Source organism: Glycine soja, chromosome 16 (assembly GCF_004193775.1).
Source record: "Glycine soja cultivar W05 chromosome 16, ASM419377v2, whole genome shotgun sequence".
In the NCBI taxonomy this organism is placed as follows: Eukaryota; Viridiplantae; Streptophyta; class Magnoliopsida; order Fabales; family Fabaceae; genus Glycine; species Glycine soja.
In genome coordinates this window covers 38,147,354-38,165,849 of record NC_041017.1, presented here as the reverse complement: position 1 = coordinate 38,165,849, position 18,496 = coordinate 38,147,354, and the positions used below count along the sequence as shown (strand labels likewise).

General features: G+C 31.8%; 2 protein-coding genes across 2 annotated transcripts; one reads left to right on the top strand and one right to left on the bottom strand.

Annotated features, from left to right (window-relative positions):
- Nucleotides 1-3,371: 3,371 nt before the first annotated feature.
- On the top strand, nt 3,372-7,721 carry LOC114390225 (transmembrane 9 superfamily member 3-like). Its single transcript, XM_028350926.1, has 7 exons — nt 3,372-3,644; nt 3,738-3,778; nt 4,004-4,586; nt 5,105-5,242; nt 5,369-5,525; nt 5,632-6,116; nt 7,235-7,721. The coding sequence occupies exons 1-7, from the start codon at nt 3,508-3,510 to the stop codon at nt 7,452-7,454; spliced, it is 1,761 nt and encodes a 586-aa protein (XP_028206727.1). The 5' UTR covers nt 3,372-3,507; the 3' UTR covers nt 7,455-7,721.
- A 3,574-nt stretch (nt 7,722-11,295) lies between these two features.
- Nucleotides 11,296-14,283, bottom strand: LOC114390152 (transcription factor MYB52-like). The gene is made up of 3 exons (XM_028350838.1): nt 13,773-14,283; nt 12,721-13,131; nt 11,296-11,767 (listed from the first exon to the last, which is right to left on the bottom strand). The coding sequence occupies exons 1-3, from the start codon at nt 13,885-13,887 to the stop codon at nt 11,589-11,591; spliced, it is 705 nt and encodes a 234-aa protein (XP_028206639.1). The 5' UTR covers nt 13,888-14,283; the 3' UTR covers nt 11,296-11,588.
- Between the last annotated feature and the right edge of the window lie 4,213 nt (nt 14,284-18,496).

Here is an 18,496-nt window from a genome sequence, read left to right as displayed (position 1 = left end):
TAACCTCTGCAAGCTAATATTTCCACTTCTATAGCCAGGGTATTGAGTTTAGAACCTGCTGAAGTAAGAATACTGATGTGCAAAGGTTGATAATTTTTAATTATTTGTAATTAGATTCCTAAATTATTTGTTATTTTTAATTAGAGCTCTATTTTTTTCAAATTGATTACTTAAACTTGTATTTAATTTTTAATTAGATCCAACAAGGACCTACTTAAAAAAATAAATATCAGTTCAGGAATCCAATTAAAAAATACATTCAGAGGCATAATTAAACTTTGACTAATAATTCAACAACATGCACGTTAATTTAACCTTTATTATCAAACATGAAATGAATCATTCTTTTATATTATTTAAAATTTTATATTAGTTAATCATTCATTTTTTTTTGGTAAATCAAACATATTTTATCATTCAAAGTCTGGAAGTTTGAAGCAAAATTTATTTTTTTTAACGATCGCAATTAGATTTCTTTTAATGTTATATCAAATATAATACAATTTTAAATATTTTTTATTATATTTTATTAATTTTATTTATTATTGGTTTATGCAATACGTGCTTGCTTATATATATATATATATATATATTATTGTACTTACAAGACTAACTGCATACATTACTAATTCTTACTCATTAGGATCCGTCTAATGATAGAGATTGAATTAGAATATACGAGGTCACAGTGTGACTACTGTAGACACAAAAAATAAATTATTGTTTCTTTAAATATGTTGTACAAAATTTGATTATCCGCAGGAATTGTATGATTTGTATCCAATTTGTGATTTCTCTATTTTATGAAAAAATAAATTTAACTTCCTTGTATCATTTCTGAAGATTTTCTTATTGCTAATGAATTAAAAATAATTATATATATGACTTTTAAAATAATTATTATAAAAAAATGAGTAATATAAAAAAAAATTACACTATCACATACAGTATAATCTAATTAAATTATTAAAACAATTTTTGGTTATTAACTGTTAATATATTTAGTATATTCCACAAAATGCTATTTTTTTAGTTTAAGTCTAATAAGAATGTATTGTAAAAATAGTCTTTTTACACTTTTAATCAATAAAAAAACTATTATTGTTGTGATTTAAAAAAAAAAACTATTCTTAAGACTTAAGACATAAAAAGTATTATTATGAAAATCAATCAACTTATTTATGAAAAAGCAATCTCCAGCCGGCCAAAATTATAATGGTCCAACAGTACTGTAGTAGGTGAAATTGCGGTTACATATATACGTAACAATTAATAAGGTCTAACGGATACGACAAAGTGACAATGTTTCCCAGTGTTGTTCTCCTATGTTATTATTTCATCACACATGTGTTCAACTATGGTTTGGTCCATCCCAAAGCCACTGCAACTCGTGATTCGATTCGATTCCTTCGAAAAGAGCCCAAAAAGGTACCTGGGCAAAGCTTTGAACATTTTTCAGTCTAATTGTATTGGATATTGGGGTCAATTTCTGTTCATATAAAATAGCCTTAAATGTCACTTTTCTTGTATTTAAGATGGGCTATGGTGTTTTCTGGGTAACCAATTAACATGATTGTCATCGGGGCTTTCAGAGCCTTTAAGGCTGGCTGGTGACTTTGTGTTTGCCTCCACCCCATGAAGCATGCCTTGCACCAAGAAGCTCTTCTACCACTAAAAGGACCTCACCCTCTATAACTTCTTTCTTGTTCCTATTCCCCTAAACATCAACAAGGACCTCACCAATTATTTGATATCCCGAACAATTTTAAGTTAGCATGAAATGCAGGCCACATATATAACTCATATATGCATGATATTTCTATGTGGTGGCTTTAAAATAAGAGGATTTCAAAAGGAGTTCATTATGTTCATCTATATATATGTTTCCCCCTTGACAACAATATCCCTAGATTCAAAATTCGTCCTTGAAACTTGAAATTCCAATACATATTTAGAGAGGACAATGCTTGTTGTGCTGACTACAAGAAAAAACTATTACTCCATCCTAAAATTTAACCATATGAGAGAACTCTCGAATACCATTTCATACAACTTTTTTTTTATTTTTGCTAGGGCATTATTTTGATCTGGATAGTGAGATTCACTGATGTGAGAATCTGATGGTTCTCGTTCCTAAGCTGAGTCACTTGCGATACCAAATCATCCAAGTACTTTTGTTTCCTCACTCAAATTATTGAGTCAATCCGTGGTTTGATATCAATCTCTTCATCTTCCTCTACTCCATCAGAGCCTATAGCTCCTCCTCTGAATTATTTTGAAGCATCAACGACGTCATCGTCCTGAAGACCTTCCACTTAAACAATCCATAATAATTAAAAATTTAAATGTATGGATCAATCAGAATGTGATACATGACCGTCAATGTTGGTCTGTAACAGTTAATGTTTAAATTTAAGCTTGAGACCAAATTATTTACGAGATTAGATATAAAAGGAGATTAAATCCGTAAATAAATTTAAAGGGAAACTAAATTGAAATTAAAGACAATTATGATGATCAAATTTATAATTTTTTTTTAAAAAAAGAAAGTGTGTTAATAAAAAGTGTGTCATCAGCCTTTCTTACATTTTTAATTAATAATTGAAAGTCAAAAATAAAATAGGTATGAAGAATTTATCCAATTTTGGGAAGTATCTTTCCATCCCTTTTCAGTCATTCTTCTTCCTTTTTAGGAGTAAATACTTGATCCCTGGCCAAAACGTGGATCCAAAATCAGATCTGGTTTCAACTTTCAAATCAAGTTTATGGTCGTGCCCCCCAGAACTTGACTACGATTTCCACTTCCATGTCACGCACTCTCACATTTCCATACCCAATCACGTGCTAACACGTCAAGCTTTGGAGGTAAATTTAAAGAGTAACCTTGTAAAATAGATTTCTTTATTTTCTCACTTTGTTATGGTATCATTCGATTGCTGTAAAAAAAAAAATCATTCAATTCAATTAAAAATTAACAAGTTAAAGGAATGGAATCATAGTCCCACCCAAATTGAGTAAATGGCAAGCGAGTCAAAATAGAACCAAAAAAACAGAAAATTAGTAAAGACAGTACCAAACTCACTTGCAAATCCGTCAGTTAAAGCACCATTTCACCGAAAAACAACAAACAAACAAAAATAAATAATCAATCAAACAATTAAAAAAACTCATTTATAAAAAAGGTTATAAATCAAGACATGAATACTTGTTGAAACTTGAAACAAGTATTCATTCACATTTGGCGTTAGATGGTGTCTTAAACAAAGTTAAAATTGTCTTCAAAAGAGAGAACATGTGAAAAAAAAAACAGTAGTAATAGTCCGTGGCGTGAGCGTGAGGTAAAACATCAAACATTACAGTGTGGCGGTGAGTCTACGTCACTCACCCCTTTTCTTTGTTTCCTTCCCTCTTCCGTTTATTAACACTCATACCGCACCCTCTTCTTCTTCCTCTCTTTCTCTCTTCTTCGTCGCTGGCCTTGCCTTTCAAGATCCAAACCTCTTCCCAATGAGGAACCTCTCTTTCTTCTTCTTCTTCATCACCTTCTTCGCCGCCGTCAGATCTGATCCCTCAGATCACCGCTACAAAGAAGGCGACCCCGTCCCTCTCTACGCCAACAAAGTTGGCCCCTTCCACAACCCTAGGTACCTCAGATCTCACTCCATTCCATTGCATTCCCTTTAGTTTCTACTGTTATTTATCGTTTTCGTTCTTCTTTTTTTTTTCTCTTTCTCCAGCGAAACCTACCGTTACTTCGACCTTCCCTTTTGTGAACCAGGTTCGCTTCTCTCCTTTTTATCAAAGATATATTTTTTTTTACGGGAGATAATTCTGTTCGAATTCGAGATCTCTGGTTAAGCTGATTCTAACACGTGGCAACTAAACTGGTTAAGCCGATTCGAACACGAAAAATTTAATTTGAGTTGACTTTCATTCGAGACTTGTAGTTAAACTGCAACAGTTGATTTCATTTAATTATTGATGATTTGTGATTGCTTGCCAGGTGATTTGAAAGAGAAGAAGGAGGCGCTCGGGGAGGTGCTGAATGGGGACCGTTTGGTTAGCGCGCCATACAAGCTGGAGTTCCAGCGCGACAAGGAGTTGGTTTCCGTGTGCGACAGGAAGCTCTCCAAACAGGACGTGGCTCGGTTCAGATCCGCGGTGAGGAAGGACTACTACTTCCAGATGTACTACGACGACCTTCCTATTTGGGGCTTCATAGGGAAGGTTGACAAGGAAGGGAAGGACCCCAGTGATTATAGGTACTTCCTGTATAAGCACATTCACTTCGACGTCTTCTACAACAAGGACAGGGTCATTGAGATCAATGTGCGCACCGATCCCAATGCGCTGGTGGATCTCACCGAGGATGCTGAGGTTCAGGCCGAGTTTTTGTACACGGTTAAGTGGAAGGAGACTAACACGCCATTCGAGAAGAGGATGGACAAGTACTCGCAGTCTTCATCGCTGCCGCATCATTTGGAAATCCACTGGTTCTCGATTATCAACTCCTGTGTGACGGTGTTGCTCTTGACCGGGTTCCTCGCCACCATTTTGATGAGGGTGCTCAAGAATGATTTTGTCAAGTACGTCGGATTAGTTCTTTTTTGAATGTGGTGGTTTTAAAATGTGGTCACTGATTTGTGATTTGGAACCTTATAATGTTGTTTACAAGTGTTTTGAATTGTGGTTGCAGTTTTGTTGCGATACTTGATATTGCAGAAATTGTAGACAAGTACGACCGCAATTGAGCTTGTGGTTTTGTTGCAATTCTTGATATTGTGCGAAATTGCAGTCAAATGCAGCTACAATTGCGGTCATGATTTTGTCACAATTGTTCATGTTGGGCTACGTTTACAGTCACGGTTTTATTGCGATACTTGATATTGCAGGAAATCACTGATATATGTAACCCCAATTGCTGTCACAAATTTGTTGCAATTCTTGATATTGTGGATAAATGTGTTTACAATTGTGGTGATGTGGACCTAAAAAATTTTGACGTGGCTGGATTGTGGTTGCAGACCGTTTTTTAAAACCTTGGCTGGCTGTTTATTTGTTTGGGATGAATTATGGATGTTGCTTTTGTTTGAATTGTGAATAGGTATGCACATGATGAGGAGTCTGCAGAGGATCAGGAAGAGACTGGGTGGAAATATATCCATGGGGATGTGTTTAGGTTCCCCAAGTTTAAGTCTCTGTTTGCGGCTGCGCTTGGATCTGGCACTCAGTTGTTTACCCTGTGAGTTTGCATTGGCCTATTTGAAATGTGTCTATCAGTGAAGCTTGTTTTGGGAAAATTAAATTGTGATAATTTATTCTTTGTTTATTTATCTATCTGAATGAGTTGTGATTATGTGGTATGCAGTACGGTGTTCATATTCATATTGGCGCTTGTTGGTGTGTTTTATCCATACAATCGAGGGGCGCTGTTTACTGCACTTGTTGTCATATATGCACTTACTTCAGGGATTGCTGGATACACTGCAACTTCATTCTATTGTCAGTTGGAAGGAACAAACTGGGTATTTGCTTGTGAATTTTTTTCCTCTGCTATTTGGTGCTGTTTTCATTATGTTGCGTTTGTTTTCAGAGCTTAGTGGTTTTGTTCTTGCCATTTTGTTATGACAGGTTAGGAATCTGCTGTTGACTGGATGCCTTTTCTGTGGACCTCTGTTTCTGACTTTCTGCTTTCTGAACACTGTTGCAATTGCTTACAAAGCTACTGCTGCTCTTCCATTTGGGACGATTGTGGTTATAGTTCTCATATGGTCACTTGTTACGTCTCCTTTGCTTGTATTGGGAGGCATTGCCGGGAAGAATAGCAAGGCTGAATTTCAAGCTCCTGTTCGGACAACTAAATATCCAAGGGAGATTCCACCTCTGCCTTGGTATCGTGGAACAATTCCTCAGATGGCGATGGCAGGATTTTTGCCTTTCAGTGCTATATACATTGAACTTTACTATATATTTGCCAGTGTTTGGGGCCACAGAATTTACACCATCTACAGCATCCTGTTCATTGTCTTCATCATTCTCTTGATTGTTACTGCTTTCATCACTGTGGCATTGACATACTTCCAGCTTGCTGCTGAGGATCATGAGTGGTGGTGGAGGTATGAAATAACTATTTATCACAAATTTCTTTCTTGTTTTTCATGGCTTGTTTTTTAATTCCTTGTGGATATGGTTAGTGAATATGAGCAGGGGCGGATCCAGAAACATTATAGAAGGGGGGCTGAATTTTTATTTTTTTTGCTTCCTTTAGTATTGTTTAAATGTCTAACTTTTAATAAATAATCATTTTTAAAAAAAGTTACTATTTTTACACATAAAATTGAAATTATATTTTATATTAAATGATGATAACCTTAATTGAGAATTTGAGATGCCAACTGATTCCTGAGTTAGCTGTTAGATGGGCTTGAGCAAAACAATTTAATTAGGTGTTTATTAAGTTAGAGCTTATCATGAACTTATTTTGATAAATTTCACCTTTAAGTTAACAGAGTTTATGGAGGTGGTCACAAGCCATTTTCATAAGCTTAAATGCTTGACCAAACACATGCAAATTTTCATATGATAAGAGAAACCTAGATAAGTACTGTAGATATGTTTTGGTTCTTTAATCCATCATGATTAGTTTTGTATTAGGGAACCAAACCTCCACATGGGAGACTTCATTGGTGATTGTAAAAATCACAGTACGACTTGTACTGAAACTTATCTAATATATAATATTATTTTTGCGGATAAAAAAAAGTACTGTAGATATGAAATACTAGGATAATTTTTTTAAACTTTTTCCAATGAAGATAAGTTATGATGATAGATGGATCAAAATGCATGAACTTCCCAATACAGATATTGTTTTTGACAAGTTACTTCAAACTTTAGGACTTGATAACTGAATTTGAAAATTCGTTATTGATGGTTTGTTAAGTATCTGATTCATGAACAAGCATGGATAAATATTATTGCTTTCATGGTCTTATGTCTGTTTTTGTTATCTGGACCTTAATGCCACCATTCTTCAGGAAGAAATGCATTCTGAAGAGTGCAGGCTTTGTTGCATTATACATCATTTTGTTGACTATTATATTATTTTGATCTATTTTATTTTTTGGATTTGCATTTTGGAAATGGATGATCACATGGAGTTCAATGAGGCTTGAGTTTAAGTTAAGTTTATGACCAGCTCACTTCATCTATGTGTTCTTATTTTCCCTTGCAGATCATTCCTATGTGGTGGTTCAACTGGGTTATTTATCTATGCCTACTGTCTGTATTACTACTATGCACGCTCCGACATGTCTGGATTCATGCAGACCTCATTTTTCTTCGGATACATGGCCTGTATATGCTACGGTTTCTTCTTAATGCTTGGAACTGTTGGATTCCGTGCTGCTTTGCTCTTTGTCCGCCACATTTATCGATCCATTAAGTGTGAGTAGGCATTTTGTCCTCTCAAGTCCACTAGAGCAATTGTCTTCATTTCATAGGGAATTCTGTAGAAAAATTATAGTAATTTTGCAGTTCTTTTGTGTACTATAAGGGAAGCTGGGTTGGGTGGGTTTCTGGCTTCCAGAGCAACTTGTTAGATGGCAAAGGGTGCTTTTGGGGATAACGTCTGTGTACTACCATCTCTTTAACCAAACTCTTGCAATACTTTTTGGTCCTTATGAACATTCTTCAACATGTCAATTTTCTACCGGTGTCAACATTTAAGTTTTCCATAAAGATTATTGCAAATCCAAATTGTAACACATCTGGGGCATCTCTACATTAAAAGTGTTGGAAATCTTATCAGATATTACCTGCGAGTACCTATTTTGAGACAGAAAATGCTCCACGTATTCAATTAATCAAATAGCATCAAACTTTATTGCCATAAACAATTCAGACTGGAGACCAAATTTAACCAGGCAGTTGGTAAGCAAAAAAGTCTTAAAAGACATCTAAGACATGCTTGGAAAATTTGGCAAAAATACCAAAAGGGAGTATTTTTATTTTTTTTAATTTACCAAATGGAGACAAATTGTGAATTGACCCAAATAAGGGTAAGTTGTAGTATGATTCACAACTTCTGATAATGAAGTTGTAAAAAGATGGATATTTTGTTTTTCTTTTATAACTTTTTTTTTTATTTGAAGTCATAAAATAATTGATGGTTTTGAAGTCGTTTAATTTTTTTTAAATTAGTAATTTGAAGTTGTAAAAGGGTATATGACTTTAAAGTCATACAAAAATTTTTAATTTTAAATTAATTAATTTTTAACCACCTTAAATTAATTTTAATTATATTAACTTAAAATTTCGTTGCTATGCACACGTTCAAACTACAAGCCAAATCTAACAAAGCTGTTGAGAAACAATTCGCAAAAGAAGAGTTGAGACGACATACTGATGATGTCCATAGATTTTATATATATATATATAATATAAAGAAACGTCCAGATAATCATTTTATATATATATATATAATATAAAGAAACGTCCAGATAATCATCGTTTTCCTGTTTGCTTTGCAGCTCTTGTAGTACGCATTGTTCCGTTCTTCATTGACCTTAAATCTTGTGTACCATACACTTTGCTATCAGTATCACTATCTAATTTTATTTCAAACCTATTTATGTTTTTTCATATATATGTCTTTAAAATAACTAGATTTGATCTTTATGAGAAATAATGTACTAAATTTAAAAAGTACTTTAACAAACAACAAATTACAATTACATCTGAAACAAAAGAATTGTAGACTAAATATATTATATCTTATGCTTAGTAAATGCTTCTTAATTTGTGTACATTAAATCTTAAACATCAATAATTAAAGAGTGAACAGTAATGATAATACTTGTATAAATTACTAATATTTCCTACACCGGCATACATCTAAAGCTTAGTCTCAGCCCCCACTCTTTGACAATCCTCATGATGCCCTTCTCTCATTCAATCAACAATTCAATTTAATCAGATTTTAGGATCCCTTGTCAAGATGAAGCATTAACCCACTTCCAAAGCAATTGAAATTCAGGGGAATTTTTTCCTAGCATTGTTACTTTGATCATCCTCCTCAACTAACCTTTGCCTTTTCTCAAGATGGGTTATACATCATATCCTTCAACACACTCATGAATGGTTTCTGTCTCACTGTTGAGGTCAAGAAAGCACTACACTTTCATGACAATGTGGCAACTGAAGGATTTCAACTGGATCAAGTTAGTTACAGGACTTTGATGTGATCAATGTGTTATGCAAAGTTGGAGAAACAAGAGCTGCCTTGAAGTTGTTGAGAGAGATGGAAGAGCGGTGTAACTTACAACAACACAATCATTAATAGCCTTTGCAAAGATAAACTTGTTCCGGAGGCCTATGATTTATATTTTGAAATGGCTGTCAAGGGGATTTCTCCTAATGTTGTCACTTATAGTAGTATAATATCTTCACATATACTGTGTTATGATCAGTGAGTTTGTAAAGAGGGCTTGTTTGGTGAAGCTTTAGACATACGGTAAAAAATGGAAGGTGGTGGTTGCATCCCTGATGTTGTAACTTACGAAATAATTATCGGTGCTCTTTCAGAAAAAGATGTGAATACATTGGCTGAGAAACTTTATCATGAAATGATTGCTAGAAGCCTGTTGTAAGAGGAATGTACTGTACTCTTTCTCACAATCATGCTGTCATTTTGATATTGTAAAGCTCATAATGGTCAATCATTTTTTAGACTTAAAAAGTAACTATCCTTTTTCTTCACAATGTACTGTTGATATGCTTAATTTACTTTTCAAGTATTTTTCAGTCACTGCTCATTGTGTTTCAGATAACAAGCCATGCTGAATTTGACATGATTATTTGGAATTCAGTATCTTCTACATGACTCTATATACCCCAATTTGTAGAAAGTAGTATGCTTTAATTTCTTTTGGTACATATTTCTGGTGGTGTTTTGCATAAGCGAAGATTTAGAAGTACAAACATATTTTAATTTTAGCATCTGAGTTGTCCTGCATGTTAATGTTGATTGCTGCATAATTAATTGCTTCTTTTTCTAAGACTATACAATATTTTTGGGGTAATTATTCAACGACTCAAAACTTTAAAATTCAACACAATATATATATATATATATATATATATATATATATATATATATATATATATATAATAAAAGTATGACAATATATATACAATATATAGAAGAATTATACTTCTATTGTATTGTTTTTTTTTTTTTGCACCCTCAATATTGCAACAAAAATTTGTTTCGGCCCTATACATTAGGAAAAGCTATTTCTAGAAAATCCAAAAAAGCCACTCACATTGTAGGGACCAAGGCAATACTGTATGTGTAGGGCAGCTAGCAATGCCCATATTTCTCATTCTGACCTGTGTCTTTTATGTGGTGTCAAACTAAGAGCTTATTTCATGCCTTTCGCTGTAACTGGTTAATATTTTTACCTGTCCGACTTATTTGAAATAGTAAGACAATTATTTTATGCCCCATATTTTATCAATGAAGTGTATTTAAATGTTAATTAGTCTCTGTTTACACCTAATATTAATATTCTTCTAAAAATAATTAAACATCAATAACTTTAGAGTAAATTACAATATTCTCCAGAGATTTATTTTAATTACATATGCATTTCCTTTTTTTTTTTCACCCTACACAAAACTTCATAACTTAAATATTGTTCATATTTTAGAATCTTAAAAACTCCTATGCCATTTTTAATCCCTATATTGTTATATTATTTATTAATTTTGTAATTTCTCACATAGCAGTGGCACCCCCTCTTCCATTAACGGTTATAACTCTGCATTTATGATGACTTTCGCATCAAATGATATATGCACTCGGTGGTGTATATACTTGTCCATTATTTGAATTAAGAACTTGATCATGATGAAGGTAATATAAAATAAACTATCATAATATTTGAAAACTTAATTTTTCAAACTCCTATTTAACACTCATAATTTCTCGATGGCTCTTTTCCTTTCATATCATATATCACCTATAATATTTATTTATTTTTCTCTTTTAATTATCTCTCTCATTAACTAAGGGTCAACTAGCATTTTGGATGTCCCAATATTATTTTCCAAATAAAATTCACAACTCATCAAATTGTGTACTCTCTCTCTCAGTCACACACGCCATTTGCTGTCAAATCTATCAGTCTCGACCTACAACCTGGCTAGAGCAATTAACAACAATAATGTAAATAGTACCCGATCCCACATAATCGTTAATCGATCTTCCTAATCCAAGTGGATTATAGAACATAGAATCTTGAAAGATCCAAACATCTATAACATATTTCTAATTTTCTTCAGTTTACAAGATGCAATGCACGTTTTGATTTTTGATGCATGGAGCTTCTTAGAAGCAGTGTTTTTACATGTTATAAATGTACATGTATATGTCCTTAAATACGTTACTGTTTTGTGAATGCAGTAGCTAGGTAGTTACATGAATGGATCTAGTACGTAGGTCGAGATTTTGTGCTCTAGTCAGACTCGATCAATTGATCAATATTGGAAGTAATTGAGGTTGTACTATAGCAATTATATATATGTTAGCAGCCTCCAGTAGACAAAAAATCAATGAATGGAACACCATTGTCCTTATTCTTCTGTCCCACAGCATCTTGACTTACTTCCTCGTCGTCTCTTCTTGCATTGTCTGTCACTTCACTTTCATTGGAATCGGTATTTACTTGAAGAAAATCGTAGAACTCTACTGATTGACTCTTGCCTGGAATATTATCAAACAAAAATTTTCATTATTAACTCTCATATCATCCATTGGCCAAATAATGGATTGGATGGGAACATAGTTTATTTAAAGGCTTTTGTAAACTATAGGCTATTCCTTGTACCCAGTTATATATATTAAGGATTTTAATTTCTTTGCCGATAAAGAAAAAAAATGATTGGTGCCCAATACACAATTGGAGTATAATGCTAACTAGCTAGCATCGTAAAGACAATATTTAGAAAATTAAAAATAAAAAAGTTTTTTTTTTATTAGAAGTGAAAAAGAGTTATCATTTCCTGAAATAAAATAGTTTTACACTATAGTTTAATCATAAATTATATTATGTAAAATATGGTGGTTGATTTTTATAATAATTATTTTAAAAATCATACAAATAATTATTAATTTATGATTAAATAATAATGTAAAATTATTTTATAGTACTATTAGTATATATTCATTAAACTTATTTGAAAGCGCAATAGTATATTCTTGTATTTTTAATATAACTCAATTGTAATTTTTAACATAAACTTCTATTTATTTATTCCTTAACCAGAATTTATCATTTTAATATAAAAATCTCTTTTTATATTCTTTTGTCATCTTGTATGTCATTTTAAATTTATCATTTATGTTATTAGTCAATCTCACCAAACATTTTCAATTTAATCAATTTTATCTTATAAGCATTTTAATTTTTCAACTCTCTTGACTTATAGCTCTTAAGTTTTTAGTTAACTTATAAACTAATTTAATGAAACACATCCTAATAATAATAATAAACATATTGACTGTTTCATTTTTACCGGACAAAAAAACTATATTAATGAGACTAAACTTAATATATATATATATATATATATATATATATATATATATATATATATATATATAATGCAATTAGTTATTGAATGAAGTTGTACCTAGAAAGCATGGAATGCATATACCTGGAGGCACAGTGGAACCAGCAGAACTTGGATCTTGAAAGTAAAACTTCTTGCCGGGAAATTGAAAAGAGCTATGTGTGAGTGTGACACAAGGGTGGCTGTACTTTTCATAATACTTCTCAACAAAAGAAGGGATGGCCTCAAGGTCATCCTTCAAGTTTGGAGCAAAAAGTGGCTGCAGTTTTGGATTATTAATTTTAGACCTTTCTCTCCGAATCCTTGCCATCATCACATGCCAATGATTCTTTACTGCGTTATCAGTTCGACCTGGGAAGTGTCTTGCAATTACAGCCCATCTATTACCATGAATCCGGTGTGAAGCTAGAAGACGCTCTTCTTCTTCCTCTGTGAAAGGATTTCTGTTTATTCTTGGGTCCAATTGATTGAACCATCTCAACCTACAGCTTTTCCCTGCACAACACAGTTCTTGTTAATTTAGCTTAATTATATATGTTATCACAGTTAAACTTCACAAACTTACAAATTCATGGTACTTTATTCACTTGTTATGCTTTAATATTTGATATTAGATTTTTATATAGTAGTATAAGAAATCTTTATATTTCTATGGATCGATCTTTTAATCAAACCATAGAAAAGCTAATTAACGAGTTAGTAAAATCTTCAATGTTTGCTATTATATTAGCCACTTAAATTATTAGTTTAGTACATAATTAGTTGCTATATTTTTCTTCAGAGTACTGCCTTTCCTGTAACCCTAATGGATTTATCAAGTAGAGCAAAATCAAAAGCTTTTCTTATGTTAGAGAGAAACATCATTTATCCCAAAATTTTATTCATACCCCCCATATGTGTAGTTCCAAAGAAATTTGACACTATAAAGCAATTATTAAATAAATATAATTAATAGAATTTAACTATTATCACAGTGACTACAACAAAGTTAAAGGAGTTAGGTGGTGCTAACCTTTTCATATTAGCTCGATCGTTACCACAATATTTTCTAATAAAATAGTTATTTGATTTGAATGGATAAAAAGTTGTTGCAAGCAAAATAAGAAAATAATAATATGACATGATGATCGTTTCACCTGATCTTCCTCGGAGCTTCTCGGCTATGGCGTTCCAATTATGAGGTCCATAGTGTTCCACCAATTCTCGAAGTTTCTCATCCTCAGCTGGCCTCCAATGGCCTCTACTGCACATATTATCTCTCCCTATCTATAAGCTAAAACACAAAGAACGAAAAGAAGAAAAAAGAACCCTAATTCAAGAATAGGGTATACTTTTTCCCTCTACTCTTTTGGTTTTCTCCCTCTTGTGTTTGAACTATATATCTTCCTTTCCCTAAGCTATGATGAGTAAAGAATATTAGAGCTATAAGAGAGAGGAATAATAGAGATAAGAGAGGAGATAAGAAACTAACAATAAAGTCAAGGGATAGTAGAAAGAGACACTGGAAGAGAATATAAGGTGGGGGAAGATGGGAAAGTGTTTTCCGTTAGAGAATTGGAGTTGGAGGGATTGGACAAACCTCTTACACCTGCGATTGATGCAAACGTTTTGGCTAACAAACCGTCTCATAAGTAATACACAAAGATATATAATAATAATAATAATAATATATACACATATATACACACACATTACATATGATGCGCGAGAAAGAAAAGAGGTTGCTTAGAGGTGCGAGTTTGGTTCTGCTTTCAACATCTTTCCAAGTTTCTAACCTACAACGTCTACTTACAACCCACCAAAACCGTGCTTATTTTTCCATGTTTTTATGTATTTACTAATGAAAATTACATCGATACGGGTGGTTTTCTATTTTCCACAAAATGGGGCATGTCTTGTATGTGACATCAATAATAAAACGTGAAACACTTGGCTATCGACTATGTTAGAGAGTGCATGCATATAAACGAGCACCCAAAAGTGCTTTTAGAAAAATAATTGAATAAATTAAGCCGTGCGTGTACATGTCTAATATTCTTTTACAGAAAATTCAACACACAATGCATAGTATTCACCTAAGAAAAGTAGTTTTGACATATACGTTTGGGTGACATGCAAAATAACAAAGGGGAGGAATATACAATATTAAATCAGAAAATTAATCGTTGGGAGAGTTTGGTATTCTTGTTGGACTATATTTGGATCAAGCTATACGCAGAGAGATAGATATGTTTTAGGTTTGGATTTGATTAACTTTTTTGGGGCGTAACTAACTACATTATTTGGCTTTGAATCCTTACAATTGCACGAGGACTGCGGACTATTCCATATATCATTCGTCATTTAATTAAAACTATATACTTCCTTTTGAGTCAACCATCTGGTCTTGCCCCTCTTTGTCTCCCCTACTCCCCCTATTGACATAAGATAAATAGAACAAATAATTCTATCTATGAATGTTTTACCTTCTAGATGGATTCTTCTTACTGATAAAAAAAAATCTTAATTTTATTTGACCCATTCCTTTCACCTACAAAAGATATTTCTAATGGTTTAATGTTGAGTTAAACTTTGTTTATATAGTATTTATCTATTAGAAATAATTAATTTGCCACTATGTGTGTACGTACACACAAAACATTAATATAGTATACATCATATATTAATAGTATAGAAAGCCCATAATATGTATATTAATATAATTTAATTTTTGTTAAACATAAAATTTAATAACGGAGAAAATCTTCTTAATGTTTAATTAGTGTTTGTTAGAAAATGATTTTTAAATAGAAATCTCTTTCGTCCTCTCTCTCTTAGTATATATTATAGTGTAATTGCATGATGATGTCAAGTATTATTTTAGAAAAATTACATCACATGTTTTATCCATTTTCTTTAAGAGATGTATAAAAGTATGAGTATAACGACAGATATTTGAAATACAAGCACGTTGACGTGAGGACAAGCTTGTTTAATAATATCAGGGAGTAATTATACATTGACATTTTTCAAAGACATATATATTTCTATATAGGGAGTTGATTAATTTCAAGGTTAGAACATATTACAACTCTAAAAATAATTGGATAAATTACATTTATCATTTTAAGTAGCAATTAATTTAACTGGTGACTTGTTGGTTGAATCAACCAATAACCCAATAAGTAACTTACAAAATTTAGACCAAATTGATCATTTAGAAAATTTTAATAAAATTGATTTATAAGTTGAAAAGAGAATGTCCTAATAAAAGGTACCATTTCATGATCTTAACCTCGTGATGACATGAAACAGAAAACAGAAGAAAACGCAATTGTACGTGCCTGTTATTCTATCATGTATCATGATAAATGCTTTTAAGTATAAATTAAACATTATACCGAAAGTTATGAAATTTGATCCGATTAATTTGACTGAAATAGTGGGTCAATGATTCAATTGATGGATTAATAATTAGTCTGATTTGATCTGATATATATTAAAAAATTTAAAATTATATATATATATATATATATATATATATATATAACTAACATTATTTAATTAAAAAAAGTTTATTCATAATGTAAAATTTAAAATAATAATTAAAGTATTAAAATTAATAACATAAATTTGCAAATAATAATTCAATAACATAATTGTATAAGTCTCAAATTTTTTTGAAGCATTTTAATTTTTTTTCATAAAGCGGGTTTTAAAAATCGGTTCAAGCCGCTGGATTTACTCCAAACCGATCAGGTCTGAACGGATCATTCCGGGTCATATACATAATCAGTTTAATAACTAAACCAGCTCAGTTATGTTACTGGATTCTGATTAGATCGAATCGAATCAAGATTTTAAAGTATGATTATATCATATTTGTTTAATGTATGCAATTACAGTATATCATGCCTGTTTTTCTTAAATACTTTTTTTTACTGCTTATTAAATATATTATTTATCTATTATAAGTTGCAAGTATTGCTATTTATTTTTTAAAAATATTATTAGCAAATAACATTATGTTTTAGAGACTTTAAACAAAGACTTTACTATCCTCACTAATGAACTGACCCTATAAGTGAGCAAAAAACCGGAAAATATCTGCAAATTTATAGAATCTGCTTACTTTTCAATATCACTTTCAGCAATATTCAAATACTTTTATGTTTAAAACGTGCTGGCTTTTTTGAAAGATCAAGCCTATAATCTCCATGTTCCTAATGTGTTAATTGCATTCTCCAGTTGCTGCATGCCGAGGTTATATAATCTACCCCCAAGATTAATCCAAGGCGCCGGGATCGATCTAGAAACATAAATTATAAAAACTATCATCACCTTGGGCACATATTTTTCTTAATTTTAATAAATTAAAGTCAGAAAAATGTTACCTGTGTTGACTTAAAGGAAAAGGAAGTTAGAATTTTCCCAACATATAAACTAACAAGATGTGTATAATTAATCAAAGTTTAAACCATCGAGTAGCTATAACTAGGGAGTTTATTATGAGAATTTCACCATTTCGCATCAGTCAAAAGCCAACGCTAAAACATGAGTCGATACTATTAATCTCTGTCACAGGACGATGCAATATGTATAGATAGCCGATGTAAACATAGTGTTGGTCATGGTTGACACTACACATAAAACCACTTAAACTACCACCCTAACCCAAATGGTTCCTCACAACTTGAATCTCTCGTTTGTGTTCGCCGTTCCAAAATCAAAGGATTTGAAAGTAAAACTGGTGGGATTAACGATGTAGCTATAAGGTATATAAACACAAAAGAATAAAGTAATCAACCTTTTTATTAATTTTGCTTTTGTTGTTCATCAGTAAACTTAACTCAAATCCTGATAAATGTATGCTAAAACATAAAGTGAAAGAAGTATTTTAATCTCTCTAATTTGATATAATACAATAGAGAAAATTACTTTTTAAAATGGCATCTAACAGAAAAATAAATTTGACAACCTCAGTGACAAGAATGTCTTATATACTCCACATTAATTACTCGTTAGTTTCCATGAAATGTTTTTTCCATAATTATGGCTTACCTTTTTGGCCAAATAATTAAGACAGTCTAAACTGTGCAAGCAATTCTTATTTTATATTATTATTTCTTGAATAACTCTTTAACTCTATTAGCTGATCATCCCAATAGAAATATATTTCACAATTTTGTCTACTCTAGTTCTAATCGGTTGAATTTCAGAATTTATTTAACGAGTCTTTTAAATACCTCCGTCAACTTTGAATAATAGTTCGTCATTGTTAGATAAAAGTCGACCACTGCAATTTATTTACTTTAACTGTTGTCAGTAAAATAAAAGTTGAACTAACTTTGAAAGATGTTAAATAATTGTTCAAATATTTAAGATCTTAAATAAGTGTTCAACTCTTTAAGATCTTTTAAATTTGATTTAGTTTCGATTTTAATAACAATTTGAGCCAGAAAATTCATTAGTAGTTAACTTTTAACCCAAACAATAACAAATAGTATTAATAAATATGAAAGTTTCTAACACATATTGTATGATGAGTTAAAACACTAGTTACATCTCAATACATAAAATTTGTATCATTTGAGTATAAATAGACTTATAAGCAAACTGAAAAATGAATGAAAGCTGTTGTGTCCATGAGAGAGAGAGAGAGAGAAAGAAAGAGATCTGTTGGATGTATCCAGTTGTATTTTAATTGTAAGGGAATCCTTCCTTTGATTGGATACGTATTAGATGTGCTTGCTGGTTGGATATAACTCCCTATCGTCATGTCTATGTCAGATTGGTCTCACAATATACCCGTAAAAATATTCCAAAGAAAAGAAAAAGAAAAACTAGAAAATAACTTTGTTAACAAATTTTTGGTGTACAA

What these genes read in the sequence shown, in the direction of transcription:
- LOC114390225 (XM_028350926.1), top strand. Translation starts at nt 3,508, where the DNA reads ATGAGGAACCTCTCTTTCTTCTTCTTCTTCATCACCTTCTTCGCCGCC. An exon ending in CCTTCCCTTTTGTGAACCAG is followed by an intron (nt 3,779 to 4,003) that starts GTTCGCTTCTCT and finishes ATTGCTTGCCAG; the next exon opens with GTGATTTGAAAGAGAAGAAG. An exon ending in GATCATGAGTGGTGGTGGAG is followed by an intron (nt 6,117 to 7,234) that starts GTATGAAATAAC and finishes TTTCCCTTGCAG; the next exon opens with ATCATTCCTATGTGGTGGTT.
- LOC114390152 (XM_028350838.1), bottom strand. Translation starts at nt 13,887, where the DNA reads ATGTGCAGTAGAGGCCATTGGAGGCCAGCTGAGGATGAGAAACTTCGA. An exon ending in GAAGCTCCGAGGAAGATCAG is followed by an intron (nt 13,132 to 13,772) that starts GTGAAACGATCA and finishes TGTGTTGTGCAG; the next exon opens with GGAAAAGCTGTAGGTTGAGA. An exon ending in TGGTTCCACTGTGCCTCCAG is followed by an intron (nt 11,768 to 12,720) that starts GTATATGCATTC and finishes ATAATATTCCAG; the next exon opens with GCAAGAGTCAATCAGTAGAG.